Here is a 12,991-nt window from a genome sequence, read left to right as displayed (position 1 = left end):
TTAAACACTTTTGTGCTTCAAGGGACCTTGTCAAGAAGATGAAAAGGCAAGCTTACTCAATGGGAGAAAATATTTGGAAACCACGTATCTGATAAGGGTGTGATATCATGTTACATAAAAAGATCATACAACCCAACGATAAAAAGACAAGCAACCCAATTTAAAAATGGGCAGAAGACTTGCATGTGCATTTCTCCAAAGAGAAAATAGAAATGTTCAGAAAACACATGAAAAATGTTCAACATCATTAGCTATTAGGGGAATGCAGATCGAAGGACACTGGGAAGCGGATGTGGCTGTAGCATTTGCATGCCTGCCTACCATGGGAGGTCCCAGGTTCAGTTCCTGGTGCCTCCTAGAGAAGATGAGCATCTGTTCCTGGTACCTCCTGGAGAAGATGAGCAAGACAGCAAGCTAACACAACAGGCTGGCACAGTGAGCTGATACAACAAGGAGACACAAAGAGGAAACTCGATGAGATGCAACATTTTAATGCAGTTGTCTTTATTTAACTAGGGACCAAATCAACTTTCACATCTGTTAGCTGACCAGATTCCAATTTTATTTCATTTTTCTTTTACCTATGAAATTTGGCTACATTTCAATCTAATACTGCTTTTAAATAGTAGTAAAAGGGAAATGGACTTGGCCCAATGGACAGGGCATCCGTCTACCACATGGGAGGTCCGCAGTTCAAACCCCGGGCCTCCTTGACCTGTGGAGCTGGCCCATGCACAGTGCTGATGCGCACAAGGAGTGCCTTGCCACGCAGGGATGTTCCCCGCGTAGGGGAGCCCCACGCGTAAGGAGTGCACCCTGTAAGGAGAGCCATCCAGCGCGAAAGAAAGTTCAGCCTGCCCAAGAATGGCACCGCACACAAGGAGAACTGACGCAGCAAGGTGACGCAACAGAAAGAGACACAGATTCCCATGCCACTGACAACAACAGAAGTGGACAAAGAAGAACATGCAGCAAATGGACACAGAGAACAGACAATGGGGAGGGGGGGAGAAAAATAAATAAATAGTAATGACAAATGGTAAATCTAATCATTTTATTATGTCATACCCAATTGAGTATATTATTTCCATTGTTTAAAAACTTTTCAATTATAGTAGGTAGAATAAGGACCAGTTAAGTGCCTTATAAGATTTTATTTCTATTTTTTAAAAAGGCAAATTATTAGACCTTTATAATTTATGATATTTAACACCTTAATACTTATTCCTGATCTAAGTGCATATATTAATTTAATCCTCACAACAACCCTATGGGGTATGTAGTGTTAATATCCCGTTTTATAAATGAAGAAACCGAAGCATGGTTTAACTTTGTTGTCAAGGATAATACATCTAGCAGATCAGGGATTCAAACCTAGCCAGTCTAGATTCAGTATCTATGTTCTTAACCCATTCTACTATTACCTAAAGAAGTTATGGTCTTCTCAAGGTTACTACCTAGTTAGGCATAGCACTGGAATTAGAAAACATGTCTCAAATAGAGTACAGTGACTTTTGTTTTGTTTTTAATTTTATCCTTAATGCACTAAGCAGGTCTGCAAACTCTAATCAGTAATATTTAAAGTTTTGTGGTTTTTTAAGAGAGAACTTTCTTTCTAAACTTTTTTTTGGTGGTAATAAACTTTATTTTTAAGTTCTATAGAGAAGCTTTAGATTGGCAGAAAAATTACAGCAAAAGTATAGGGAATTGCCATATTACACCCCCAAACACACACATACAGTTAGTTTCCCCTGTTAACATTGTACATTAGTGTGGTACATTTGTTACAATTGATAAACCAATATTAAAGTATTGCTACTAACCAAAATCTATAGTTTACATTATGGTTTAAACTTTGTGCTGTATAGTTTTATAAGTTTTGACAAATGTATAATACCATATATCTGTCATTTCAGTATTACACAGAAGAATTTCACTGCCCTAAATATGCCCTATATTCCACCTATTCTATTCATCCTTTCCCATCCCTTTTTAACCCCTGGCAAGTACTATCTTTATATCAGTGTTACAAGTTCTTCTGTTAATACAAGGTTATAGCTGCAATAACAGTAAATCTACTTTGGTCTGTGATTACACTCTCTCCTTATGTTTGTTCATTCCTCAGCCTTGAGGGATTTGGGATGATGTCTGCTCTGACTGCTTCAAGGGAACTTAGATATTATGGGGCAGATAGAAGGAATTGTTTTGCTTGCACTTAAAAGTACTCCTTGTTTTGAGGGGTGGGACTTGCCCATCATCATCGTTTTGTTGGTTATCCAGGCAAGCCTCAAGAATTGCAGAGTATGAGTTGGCCACAACTCTGCTCAGAAGACTCAACCAGCATATGAACACTCTGAAGATTTAAGTCTCTGAGAGATATATTTAGCAGGTATATTGAAAATTATAGGTTCAAATAAAAAGATTAGAAGAATCATGAGTAGGGGAACTATAAATGAGTATAACATATTGGAGAAATAGATTATCATATATTCCCAAATGAGGCCTGCTGAGGGGGTGTTCGTTTCATGAGGCTGTGGGCCTTGCCTCTGGTATCTGGATATCCTTAGAGCCCCCAGGAGCACTCTTGTGTGAGGCTTTGTTTACTGTGGCAGAAAGTGAAATCTGCCTGAGACCTGCATAAACATAACCTCCAGAATGTTCTCCTGACTCACTTTGAAATCTCTTTGCCATAAAAGTTTGTTTTTATTTCATGTTTCTCCCCGTTTTTCTTAAATGTTAGAAAATGTTTGACATTTTCCTTTGTGTACACTTTAAACTTGGTGGTTTTTTTTGTTGTTAATAAATTCTGTATGAACGTGGTTTAGAGGGAGAAGAAGGTAATTGCTTTGTAATTAAAGATAGCATTAAATAGGATAAATCTAGAATTGGGAAGTAGATTTTTTAAAATTTCAGGTTCAGAGGATATTTAGAGTAATAAAAGACAATAAAAGTCAGAATATATAAGATGGTAAAGACAATAGTGATGGGGTAACAAAAAGATGTAAAGTATAAAATATAGTAGCAAAATAAAGCATGTGAAAATAGATCAGTCTAAAACAAATCATTTACTAAAAATGTTATTCTTAATGTATTATTATAGCTTTATAATTTCCTTTATAAATGACATTAGAAGTCATCCTAAATAAAGTGGGCTGGTTATCTTTTAGTTTACCTATTTTATTTCCTGTAGGGAAAGAAATTTTTTATATGTAAAATTGCTTTATTATAAAAATTGAAGCATTTTATTTTTATAAAAATTATAGTTTGTGTTCATTGTAGATATTTAGTATGTGTAATTGATTGTGTTCTTATAAAGTCTTTGGAAAATTTTATTACAGGTTGTTTTCAATGTGGTAATGAGATAATATAGTCTGTACTTAAGTTATCTTGAGTTTTTAATTTATTTATTTTAAAGAAACTTTAGATTACATAAATGTTACATAAAAAATATAGGGCATTCCCATATGTCCTATTCTTTCTCCCACACTTTCCCACTTTAACAACAGCTTTCAGTAGTGTGGTACATTTGTTACAATTGATGAACACATATTGAAGCATTGCCACTTACTATGGATTATAGTTTACACTCTGTCCTGCATAATTTTGTAAGTTATGACAAAATATATAATGGCCTGTATCTGTTATTGCAGTGCTATGCAGAACAATTCCAATGTCCTGAAAATGCCCCATATTACACCTCTTTTCCCCTCTCCCTCAACTTAGAACCTCTAGTGGCCACTGCCTCCACATCAGAGATAAAAGTTCTTCCATTGCTAGAATGACAAGAAGTCTGTAATAGAATAAGAGTCTACTTAGTCCATTGTTCATTCCCTAATCTCAAGGACTTGGGGTGGTGATGCTCACTCTGTCTCTAGTTTAGAGGGGATTTAGATCCCATGGGGTAGATGGATAGAACTATCATGTTTGAAGTTACAGACACTCTCTGTTCCTTGCGATGGACATTGTCCATCATCATCTCCTTGTTAGTTGTCCTGGGTGAGTCCAGTGAATGGAAGAATAGTTGTTGCAACTCTGCTGAGATTCAGGGCCCAACTGGCACAGGGACAGACCAAAGATTTAAGTTTAAGTGTAGGTTCAAATAGAAGAGACAGTAGAGCCATGTGTAGGGAAACCACGACTGAGTCCAACTGTCACACTGGGTAGCATAAATTCCAAAGTAAGGCCCACTGGCAGTGTGCCAGACGCTTGCCCTACCTGTAGAGTCTGGATGTCTCTAGAACCCTCAGGAGCCCCACTATTTGAGACAATATTTGCTGTGGCAGTCAAAGAGATCCTGCTGAGACATGCATAAGCATAACCTCTGGAATGACCTTCCAACTCACTTTGAAATCTTTCAGCCAAAATAACTCATTTGAATTTACCATTTCTTCCTTATGGTCAAGGTCTTTTCCCAGGTGCATTGTTAGTTGGCACTTAGGAATAATCCCTCGGTGCCAGGGATGCTCATCCCCAGGAGTTATTGATTATGCCCCCACCTGGGGGCAAGGTAGTGCATTTATATGCTGAGTTTGGTTTAGAGAAAGGCCACATTTGAGCAACAAGGTGGCCCTCAGGGTTAGGGCAACATATAATACTAGGCTAAGTTTCAATTCCAGAAGAAAAGATTCATAAGTACAGTCACCAATATCAAGGGCCTGGCGTAATGGTCTGTCCTCCTTCACTATGCACCACACCTGTACTTGGGGGATTCTTGCTGCCCCTTTAGAGAATGTAGCAGAACTCTCTTGGATGGGAATTCGGTATTCTTTCAGTTATGTGGATCTCTGCCCACCGTGATACAATGCCCCATGAATATTTGAACACATTCATATGCCTAAAGGCATACCCCAGATGAACCCCCTCTCATGTATACTCCCATCACCAGCACCCTGCACCAGTGTTCCTCCCCTGCCACAATTGTGACCCTTCTGTGATGAAAAATATTTTTTAATTAGGAGCCACTTTTTTCACATTGAGCTTCAGTTGAGTTATTTGTGTCTGGAAGAATAAATGGTCATTTTTTAAGCAGGCAAGATGGAGACACAGTCCAGGTAGAGAATAATAACTTGCATAAGGGCACAGAAGCATGTTGCATGTGGGTACTTATGTGGAGATCTGAATGGTTCAAACATTGGGAAATAGTAGAAGACAAAGACTAGAGATTAGGTTAAAAATGTATTGAGACCAAATCATTAAAGGCTTTGTCTACTACACTAAAGAGCTTAACCTCTTTAGGCTTATAAGAGGTCTTATAGGAGGTAACCACTGGCAAATTTTATGTAGAGAAGTAAGATGGTCACATTTTTATAAAGAAAAACCTATAGTAGTGTGGGGTATGAATTGGAAGAAACTGAGTCTAGATGAGTTTAGGGTCAGTCATAGTAGTCAAAGTGAGATATAAAACATGAACCAAGATGGTGGTAGGGGTCATCTGTGTATTATAGAAGTGCAACTCAAATTCCAGTTACTAAGTGGATGTGTGGAAGGCAGGGGGGTCAGATAAAGGGAAGAATTAAGAATAACTCCCAGGTTGCTAAGTCAGTAGTGGTAACATTAACAGTTACAGGAAATACAAGACAGGCAGCAAGCAGATTGGCTGAGGGGGAATTGAGTTAAAGTTTTAGCATTGAATTTGAGGAACTCATTGCATACTGTTTTTTTGTATTATTTCTCTAGTTTTGACCTCTTTTCTCTTCTCCAAGTTCAGATATCCAACTGACTACTTAATATCTCCAACATGATGTCTGTTAGGCATCTCAAACTTCACATTTCTGAAACTGAACTGATTGTCTTCATCTCCATTAACGACAATTTAATTTTTCCAGTTGCCCAGGCTAAAAACCTTTGATTCATCCTTGACTTTTCTTTTTCTTCTGCACCCCTATACTCTCCCCACACAAACATTCAAACTAACAGCAGATTCTGTTGATGTGACTTGAATCCAGAATCTAACCCCTTTACTGCCTTCACTGCTACCACTTTAGTTTAAGTTACTATCATTTCTTGTCTAGATTATTGCAAGTCTTCAAATAGATATCTCTAATTCTACTCTTACCAGCCTAACTGATCCTCCTAAGTCAGATTGTGTCATTGTGCCGAAAGTCTTTATCTCTCTACAAGACAACCTAGCCTTCCTCTAAACATAGAAAAACAATGTCAACCACATTCCTGCGTCAGAACCTGCTAGGTCTTCCCCTCTGTTCAAAATGTTCTCTTCGATAAAAGTATAGCTTTCACTCTCTTTTTTTCTGTTGTAATAAAAGAGGCTGTTCTTTACAGAATTATTAATATATAAAATAACTCCTTCTCTTTACTCCTTGTCCCTTTTTCTTCACAGAAATGTATCATCTTCTGCCATATAAAAAATACACTTTTTTTAAAAGGTTTATTTATTTACTTATTTACCCACCCACCCCCCAGCCCTGATATTTTTGCTGTCTGTGTTATCTTCTCTTCTCATTTTCTTTCCTCTAGGATTCACCAGGATTCAATCCTGGAGACCTCTGATGTGGAGAGGTTCCCTGTCAATTGTGCCACCTCCTGGTTTCTGCTGTGCTTCACCTTGCCTCTCCCCCGTCTCTCCTTTGTTGTGTCATTATCTTGTTGCATGACTCACTTGTGTGGGTACTGGTTCACCACGCGGGCCCACTTTCTCTTCTTCTTTTTCACCAGGAGGCCCCAGGAAAGGAACCCAGGTCCCCCCATATGGTAAACAGAGAAGCTCTATCACTTGAGCCACATCCGCTTCCCTAAGAAATATACTTCTATACCCATAATACCTAGTACCTGGCACAGAGTAGGTACTCAGTATATATTAAATGAATAGATGAATGAAAGAATGAATGGAAAAATCTATTGAGCAGACAGTTGGATATATGAATCTGGATTTTAGAAGAGAGATTTTAGCTGTGGACTTATGTATAGAATGAGTTGTTTTTATTGATTTATTAATTCATCATTCATTTAATAAACACTTATCCCTTTTACTTTGTATAGAGTAACTCTGCTAAACAGTGAGATACAAAATAAAAAGGCATCATCTTGCCTTTAATAAGCTCATACTCTTCTGGGTAAGATTATAAATACATTCTGGTATGTGTCATGTATTAAATAGATAGTTGAAGCCATAAGGCAACAAGAGATGATTCAACAGGAATTGTATTATCTTTTTAACTTTTTCTCCAAGATGTTAAGCTCTTTGAAGGTAGGAACTAGAATATCTTGTTCCTTTTTGTGTTCTTCCCTCTGTAATCACCTGAGCCTAGCATAATACTTAATAAATGCTTTTAAATGAATGAACATCTGAATAGTTAAAATTTTAAAACTAACACAAATAGTATGAAGAATGTACTGTATATTTTAAAATACACTGTTAGTAAAGGAAATGGAGTTTGATAGAGACCTTCAAGTATTTAATAGAAGTATTCAATAAATATTTGCACATAAGACTAGAGTTCAGAGAACTGATCACAGCAGTACATAGGAATTTGAGACTGACATATGATTGAATAAAAAAGTATATAACAAAGGATATATATATTGGAAAATGTTTAAGTTTTAAGAAACAAAAAGAATGCTAAGAGAAAGTAGAAAGAAAACCAAAGTAACTTCGTGCAGCAAAAAACTAAATAATATGTAGATGAGAGTAATAAAATACCACAATATCCACACATTTCTTTATTCAACCAACTTGTTATGAGCAGCTCATTTTTCAAAAATATTTTGCTTTTATTTTTCATCTGACCTTGAAATGTTTTAATTTTATTTCACCACACAGCAAGAAACATTTTATATAAAAAATAAAAATTATTTTTATTTTTATCAGGGGTTGATATAGAAGCAGCTCGAAAGGAAGAAGAACGGATAATGCTTAGAGATGCAAGACAGTGGCTAAATAGTGGTCATATAAGTGATGTCCGGCATGCAAAATCTGGAGGTACAGCACTTCATGTAGCAGCTGCTAAAGGCTATACGGAAGTTTTAAAGTAGGTATTTTTTTTTTTTAACAGAGTTATCCTTCTACTTTGATTTGTTTTACTTCCTTGTTCCTTTTCTTAAGACATCTGCAAGCATTATCTTCAGAAGAAAAAATTCAAGGGTTTTCTGATGTCTATTTTCAGGAAGAAAGGACAACTAACTTGAATATTATTCCTTCTGTATCTGAAGTTCTTTTTTTCACTCCCAAATTTTGATTACTCTACTTTTTAAACGTATTCTGTTTATTTCCAATTGCAGTTTTCCAATAAGTTAAATTTAAGTGTCAGCCTACCACTAGCTATTACTTTAACAGTCTATCACTACCTATTACAGGGTCAACTGAGAAAGCCAGATTGTCTAACTCTAATTCTTGAGACTAAGAACAATATAAAATAAGTGTATCATCAAATCCTGAGAGTTTGATTCCTACTGCATATTTAATTTGCCACATGAACACTGTAAATCAGAGCACTGTTAATATAATATTAAATATCAAGCCATAAGCGACATGGACTTGATCAGCAAATTTCCTTCGAACAAAGCTCCTTTATGTCACAATAAGTGATTTTATTTGTTTTGTATTTACTCATGCAGTGCAGAGATGCCTGTTTGCAGCTACATTAAAAGATATTTCAGTGTGTAATTTTTGTTATATGCATGTGAAAGTAAATAAGACTGACCCTCAATAAAATCTAGTGAGCCGTTTGTATTATATTTATTCAACTTGGGATTCTAGTATCATCCTGTTCTTATTATCCCCTGACATCAGTAAAAATAGTAAAGAACTTTAAATGGGTCATCTTTTCCCAAGTTTCCTCCTTTCTTCTATATCTACTCTTACTTCCGGAATAAAAGCCTTCTCCTGGAATAGTACCATTACCTTTTAGTTTCCTGTCCCCTATCTGCTTCCCTCTAACCTAAAGCTTTTCAAACTTTTCAGACCCCTTTAGTGGGTTGTGAGATGTGAATGCTAGCAAGTTGCCACTAGGGTTTAAAAAAAGAAAGTATTAAAGAATATTGCGTATAGTAAAAAGCAAGTATTATTTCTGAATACTTTGGTTTCTAGAAACATATTTGTACTTAATTGCATTATAAAATTGGTTTCTAGACTTCTTGCGAGTGATCTTTATAATTAGGTTATCAAAGCTCTTAAAATCCTTCATTAAGGTTCTCAGTGTGGTTCAGGATAAATTTTAAATTCTTCAATTTAGCATGTAAGACCCTTCATCATCTGGCACCTGTCTGCTCTTTTAAGCTAAGCTTCCATCATTGCTCCTTGGGCATGCATTATTCCAGCTGTATATATCTGCTTGAAGTTCTTACATTATGTCTTAATGCACGCCTTCATTTACCATCTCTTCAACTGGAAAATTCCTTTTAATTCTTTGACTCAGTTCAAGCCTCTTAAGCTTATCTTTTAAAAAAAGTTCAACCTCATTTACAGTAAGTATAAAAAAGCTACCATGAGTTATTGTTTTAGTTTCCTAGGCTGCTCAAGCAAATACCATGGAAATGGTTTTGCTTAAACAATGGGAATTTATTCATTTACGGTTTGGAGGCCAGGAAAATGTCCAAATCAAGGTGTCATAAAGGTGATGCTGTTGCCCCAAAGACTGGTATTCTGGGGCTGGCTGCTGGTGATCCTGGTTGCTCTGTTACATGGCAAGGCACATGGTATCATCTTCTGTTCTGTTCTGTTCTCTTCTGGATTCCATTTCAGCTTCTTGCTTCCTATGGTGCATGTGCTTTTGTGCCTTCTCTCTGAGTTTCATTCTGCTATAGAGGATTTCAGTGATAGGATTAAGACCCATCCTCATTGAGGTGGGCCACACCTTAACTGAAGTAACCTTATCAAAATGTTTACAAGGGGTTTATTCCCATAGGAATGGATTAAATGTAACAACATGTTTTTCTAGCATGCATACAGCTTCAAACTACCACAGTCACCATTTTTTTAAATCTGTTCATACTGAAAAAGATCAAAATGTTTGGCACACTGTCCTGGCAAGGGAGTTGGGTGTCTTACATTAGCAGTAGAAATATAAATAACAAGTACAGAATTCAACTTCTAGGAATTTTTTTTTTTTTTTTTTTTTTTACAGATAGTCTCAACCACATAGGAAATAAGGTATGGGCAAATAGATATGTTTGTAATAGGAATAGGAGAATGTTTGAATAAATTATGGCATATCCTTTCATTGGAATAATACTCTTCAGTGTTTAAAAAAATAATGAAAAATAAATCTCCTTATATTGATACAGAATGAGTGCTAAGATGTTTTAAGTGTCAAAACCAAGCATAGAAGTGTGCATTACTTGCATTTATTACAAAATAAATTTTTAAAATGTATATTTGCTTATATATGCATAAAAGCTCTGTAAGAGTATAATCAAAACTAATATTATGATTATCTGCCAAATGGGGAAACTGGTTGACTAAAGGTCAGCAGTGGGAGAGTGACTTCTCTGTAGAATTTTTTATCCTTTTTTATTTTTGAACCTTATGAATATCTTATTTATGAAATTAAGTGAAAAACTAAAATATCTACTTCAAATATAACCTTCCTGTTTATAGCCCCCCCCACACACACACATATACACAAACCCATTCAATTTGATTCTGATGCTTTTCAGCTCTGTACTCCCATTGCATTTTGTGCAGCTCCATCACAGAACCTGTCAGTGAGAGATGATTGTTGTTTTACTCGACTTTTTTCTTCTGATTAAGAAGCTCCTTAAATATAGATACTGTGTCTCATTTTATGAAGTATCATTTTGGACCTTTCATATACAGAGAACCAAGTGTTTCTTGGGGGAAAAACATGATATCTAACTTACCCACTCTATTCCCTATCCACACAGATTCCTAAATATTTATAATTTTACATTGCTCTGGATATTTAACATTATAGTTCATTTTTCCTAATGGAGGGTGTGTTTTTATTACCTTATATTCCAGTAATATTTCTGCCTCTCAACGTTTCTGATAAGTATATAAATTATTGGAGATATTTCTTTAACTTATATCTCTGGACTTAAATCTCTTAGCCTATGCTTTAGATCCATGGCCCTTAAAATATTGGTCTGCCAACAGGTAACAAGCAAGTTACCATCTGCTGATTTGCTGAGTAATTCAATAGGACTGAAGTGGTCTGGGGAATCTGTGTTTTTAATAAGCTCTTCAGATAGTTCTGTTTTAGAACCAACATTGGAAACAGCTGCTTTTGACCTTGTTAGGAACTAGGGGATCAATTCTTGAAACAAATAAATGAAGGGTTATATATTAGTTATCACTACCACCTTCTGTAGGTAAAAAGAAGCCCTTCTCAAGGTCAACATCTTGGAAAGTAAGGTAAAGGTCAACCAGATTCATGAGTTATGAAGTATTTAGTGTTCGCCTATGTGTGTGGGGCTGTGCTGTGTGCAATTTATAGACCTATTTTTCATCTCTCTGAACTTAATTTTCAAATAAAATAAAGAATGATGCCAATATACTGTTAGAAGGTCTAACTAACAATTTATGCAACTCTTTGCCTTGTATTAATAAGTATTTCTCTTTTCTAGCTTTTTTGATGATTGGAATATCTGCTTTCTTCTGCTGTGGAAAAGTAGACTCAATCCCTTGGAGTATTTGTTTTGCATTGTTTTGTTTCTAACAGATTGTCATTTTCCTTTGAAAATTTCCCATGGTAGATCACAGAAGTTCATGAAAGCTGTCACAACCAGTTCCTCAAGTGCAAGGCAACAAAAAACACTAAAAATTAATAATAACAAGCTTGTTTGATCCCAGGATATTTTTAGAACACATTTAACCTGAAGTGATAGATCATATGAGACTTAGAATAAATAAGTTTTACACACAAATTAATCCAATAGTTTTTGGTCTCACATTGAAAAATTATAAACTTTCCTTTGAAAATTTCAATTATAAGTTACATTAACAAAAATTAGTGGCCCACCAAACCATAAGGCTGATAATCATTAAGAATTAATTTAATTAAAGCTGAATGCATTATTATGCAGCAACTAAAGATCTTCTTTGCCATTTTTTTCTGAGAATTAATTTATTTGCCCTAATTTTCATAGAGAGGAGAAGAGATTTGAACTAAGAAACAATGTATTGCACATTTTGGTTAGCTTGCATGGTATAAAGCTATTGATGATGTTTGGCCATTTCAAGATTATTGCTAGTTATCTAATTCACTATAATTTCTTTAGACTTTTACTACAGGCAGGCTATGATGTTAATATTAAAGATTATGATGGCTGGACACCTCTTCATGCTGCAGCTCACTGGGGTAAAGAAGAAGCATGTCGAATTTTAGTGGACAATCTGTGTGATATGGAGATGGTCAACAAAGTGGTAGGCCTTTTAAATGTATTTTAAATATTTTAACTTTTAGAAATACAGTTTTAATCACAAAAATATTGAAATTATAATATAAAGTATATAATTGTATTTGCAGGTTATCAGTTGTACAAAAACATTGTCAATCCTTAATTGATTTTAATAATGGTTAAGTGTTTTTTAAGAAGGTCATTTCTGGCCTTCTGAAAAGAAAGAAATATTACTCCTTTAGTAATCATATCATACATATAGAGTAGATTTTAATACTTCCATTCACATAGTCTTAGGAGTTCATAAATTAAAATTTTGTGTTTTCCTGTGAATGTATTCTACCATCACTATGTATACATTGGAATACATACAAAAGGTTGGTCCAATTTTGTTAACTGAGAAACTTTATTCTAGCTTGTTTATAGTACCATCTTAAGTTGCATATAGTAGAGCCTTACAGCAAGAGAGGATAATAGAAATTAGTTTTATGTCAGATAAGACCATAGAGACTTAGCATCTAGTCTACTAGTTTTGTAGATGAGAAAAGGTTAGTGTGAGGTAAATGATCTACTTAATAATTTCACCCAGTTAAGTAGAGGGAGGGAGGAAAATGAATGTCATACTAGTGTTTTTCAGAAAATCATGAAAAGATTGAGGGGTCTAAAGATCAGATTT

At 35.3% G+C, this 12,991-nt stretch overlaps 1 protein-coding gene across 6 annotated transcripts in view; it reads left to right on the top strand.

Annotated features, from left to right (window-relative positions):
* The window catches only part of PPP1R12A (protein phosphatase 1 regulatory subunit 12A), a 221,214-nt gene that overhangs the window by 127,779 nt on the left and 80,444 nt on the right, over positions 1–12,991 (top strand). For all 6 annotated transcript variants that reach the window (XM_058308478.1, XM_071218972.1, XM_058308481.2 and 3 more), the window contains exons 4-5: positions 7,826–7,985; positions 12,196–12,340. In XM_058308478.1, the coding sequence (XP_058164461.1) occupies positions 7,826–7,985; positions 12,196–12,340 (305 nt within the window). The remainder of the gene's footprint in view (positions 1–7,825; positions 7,986–12,195; positions 12,341–12,991) is intronic.

Source organism: Dasypus novemcinctus, chromosome 12 (genome assembly GCF_030445035.2).
Source record: "Dasypus novemcinctus isolate mDasNov1 chromosome 12, mDasNov1.1.hap2, whole genome shotgun sequence".
NCBI lineage: Eukaryota > Metazoa > Chordata > Mammalia > Cingulata > Dasypodidae > Dasypus > Dasypus novemcinctus.
This window is presented reverse-complemented; position numbering and strand designations above follow the sequence as displayed.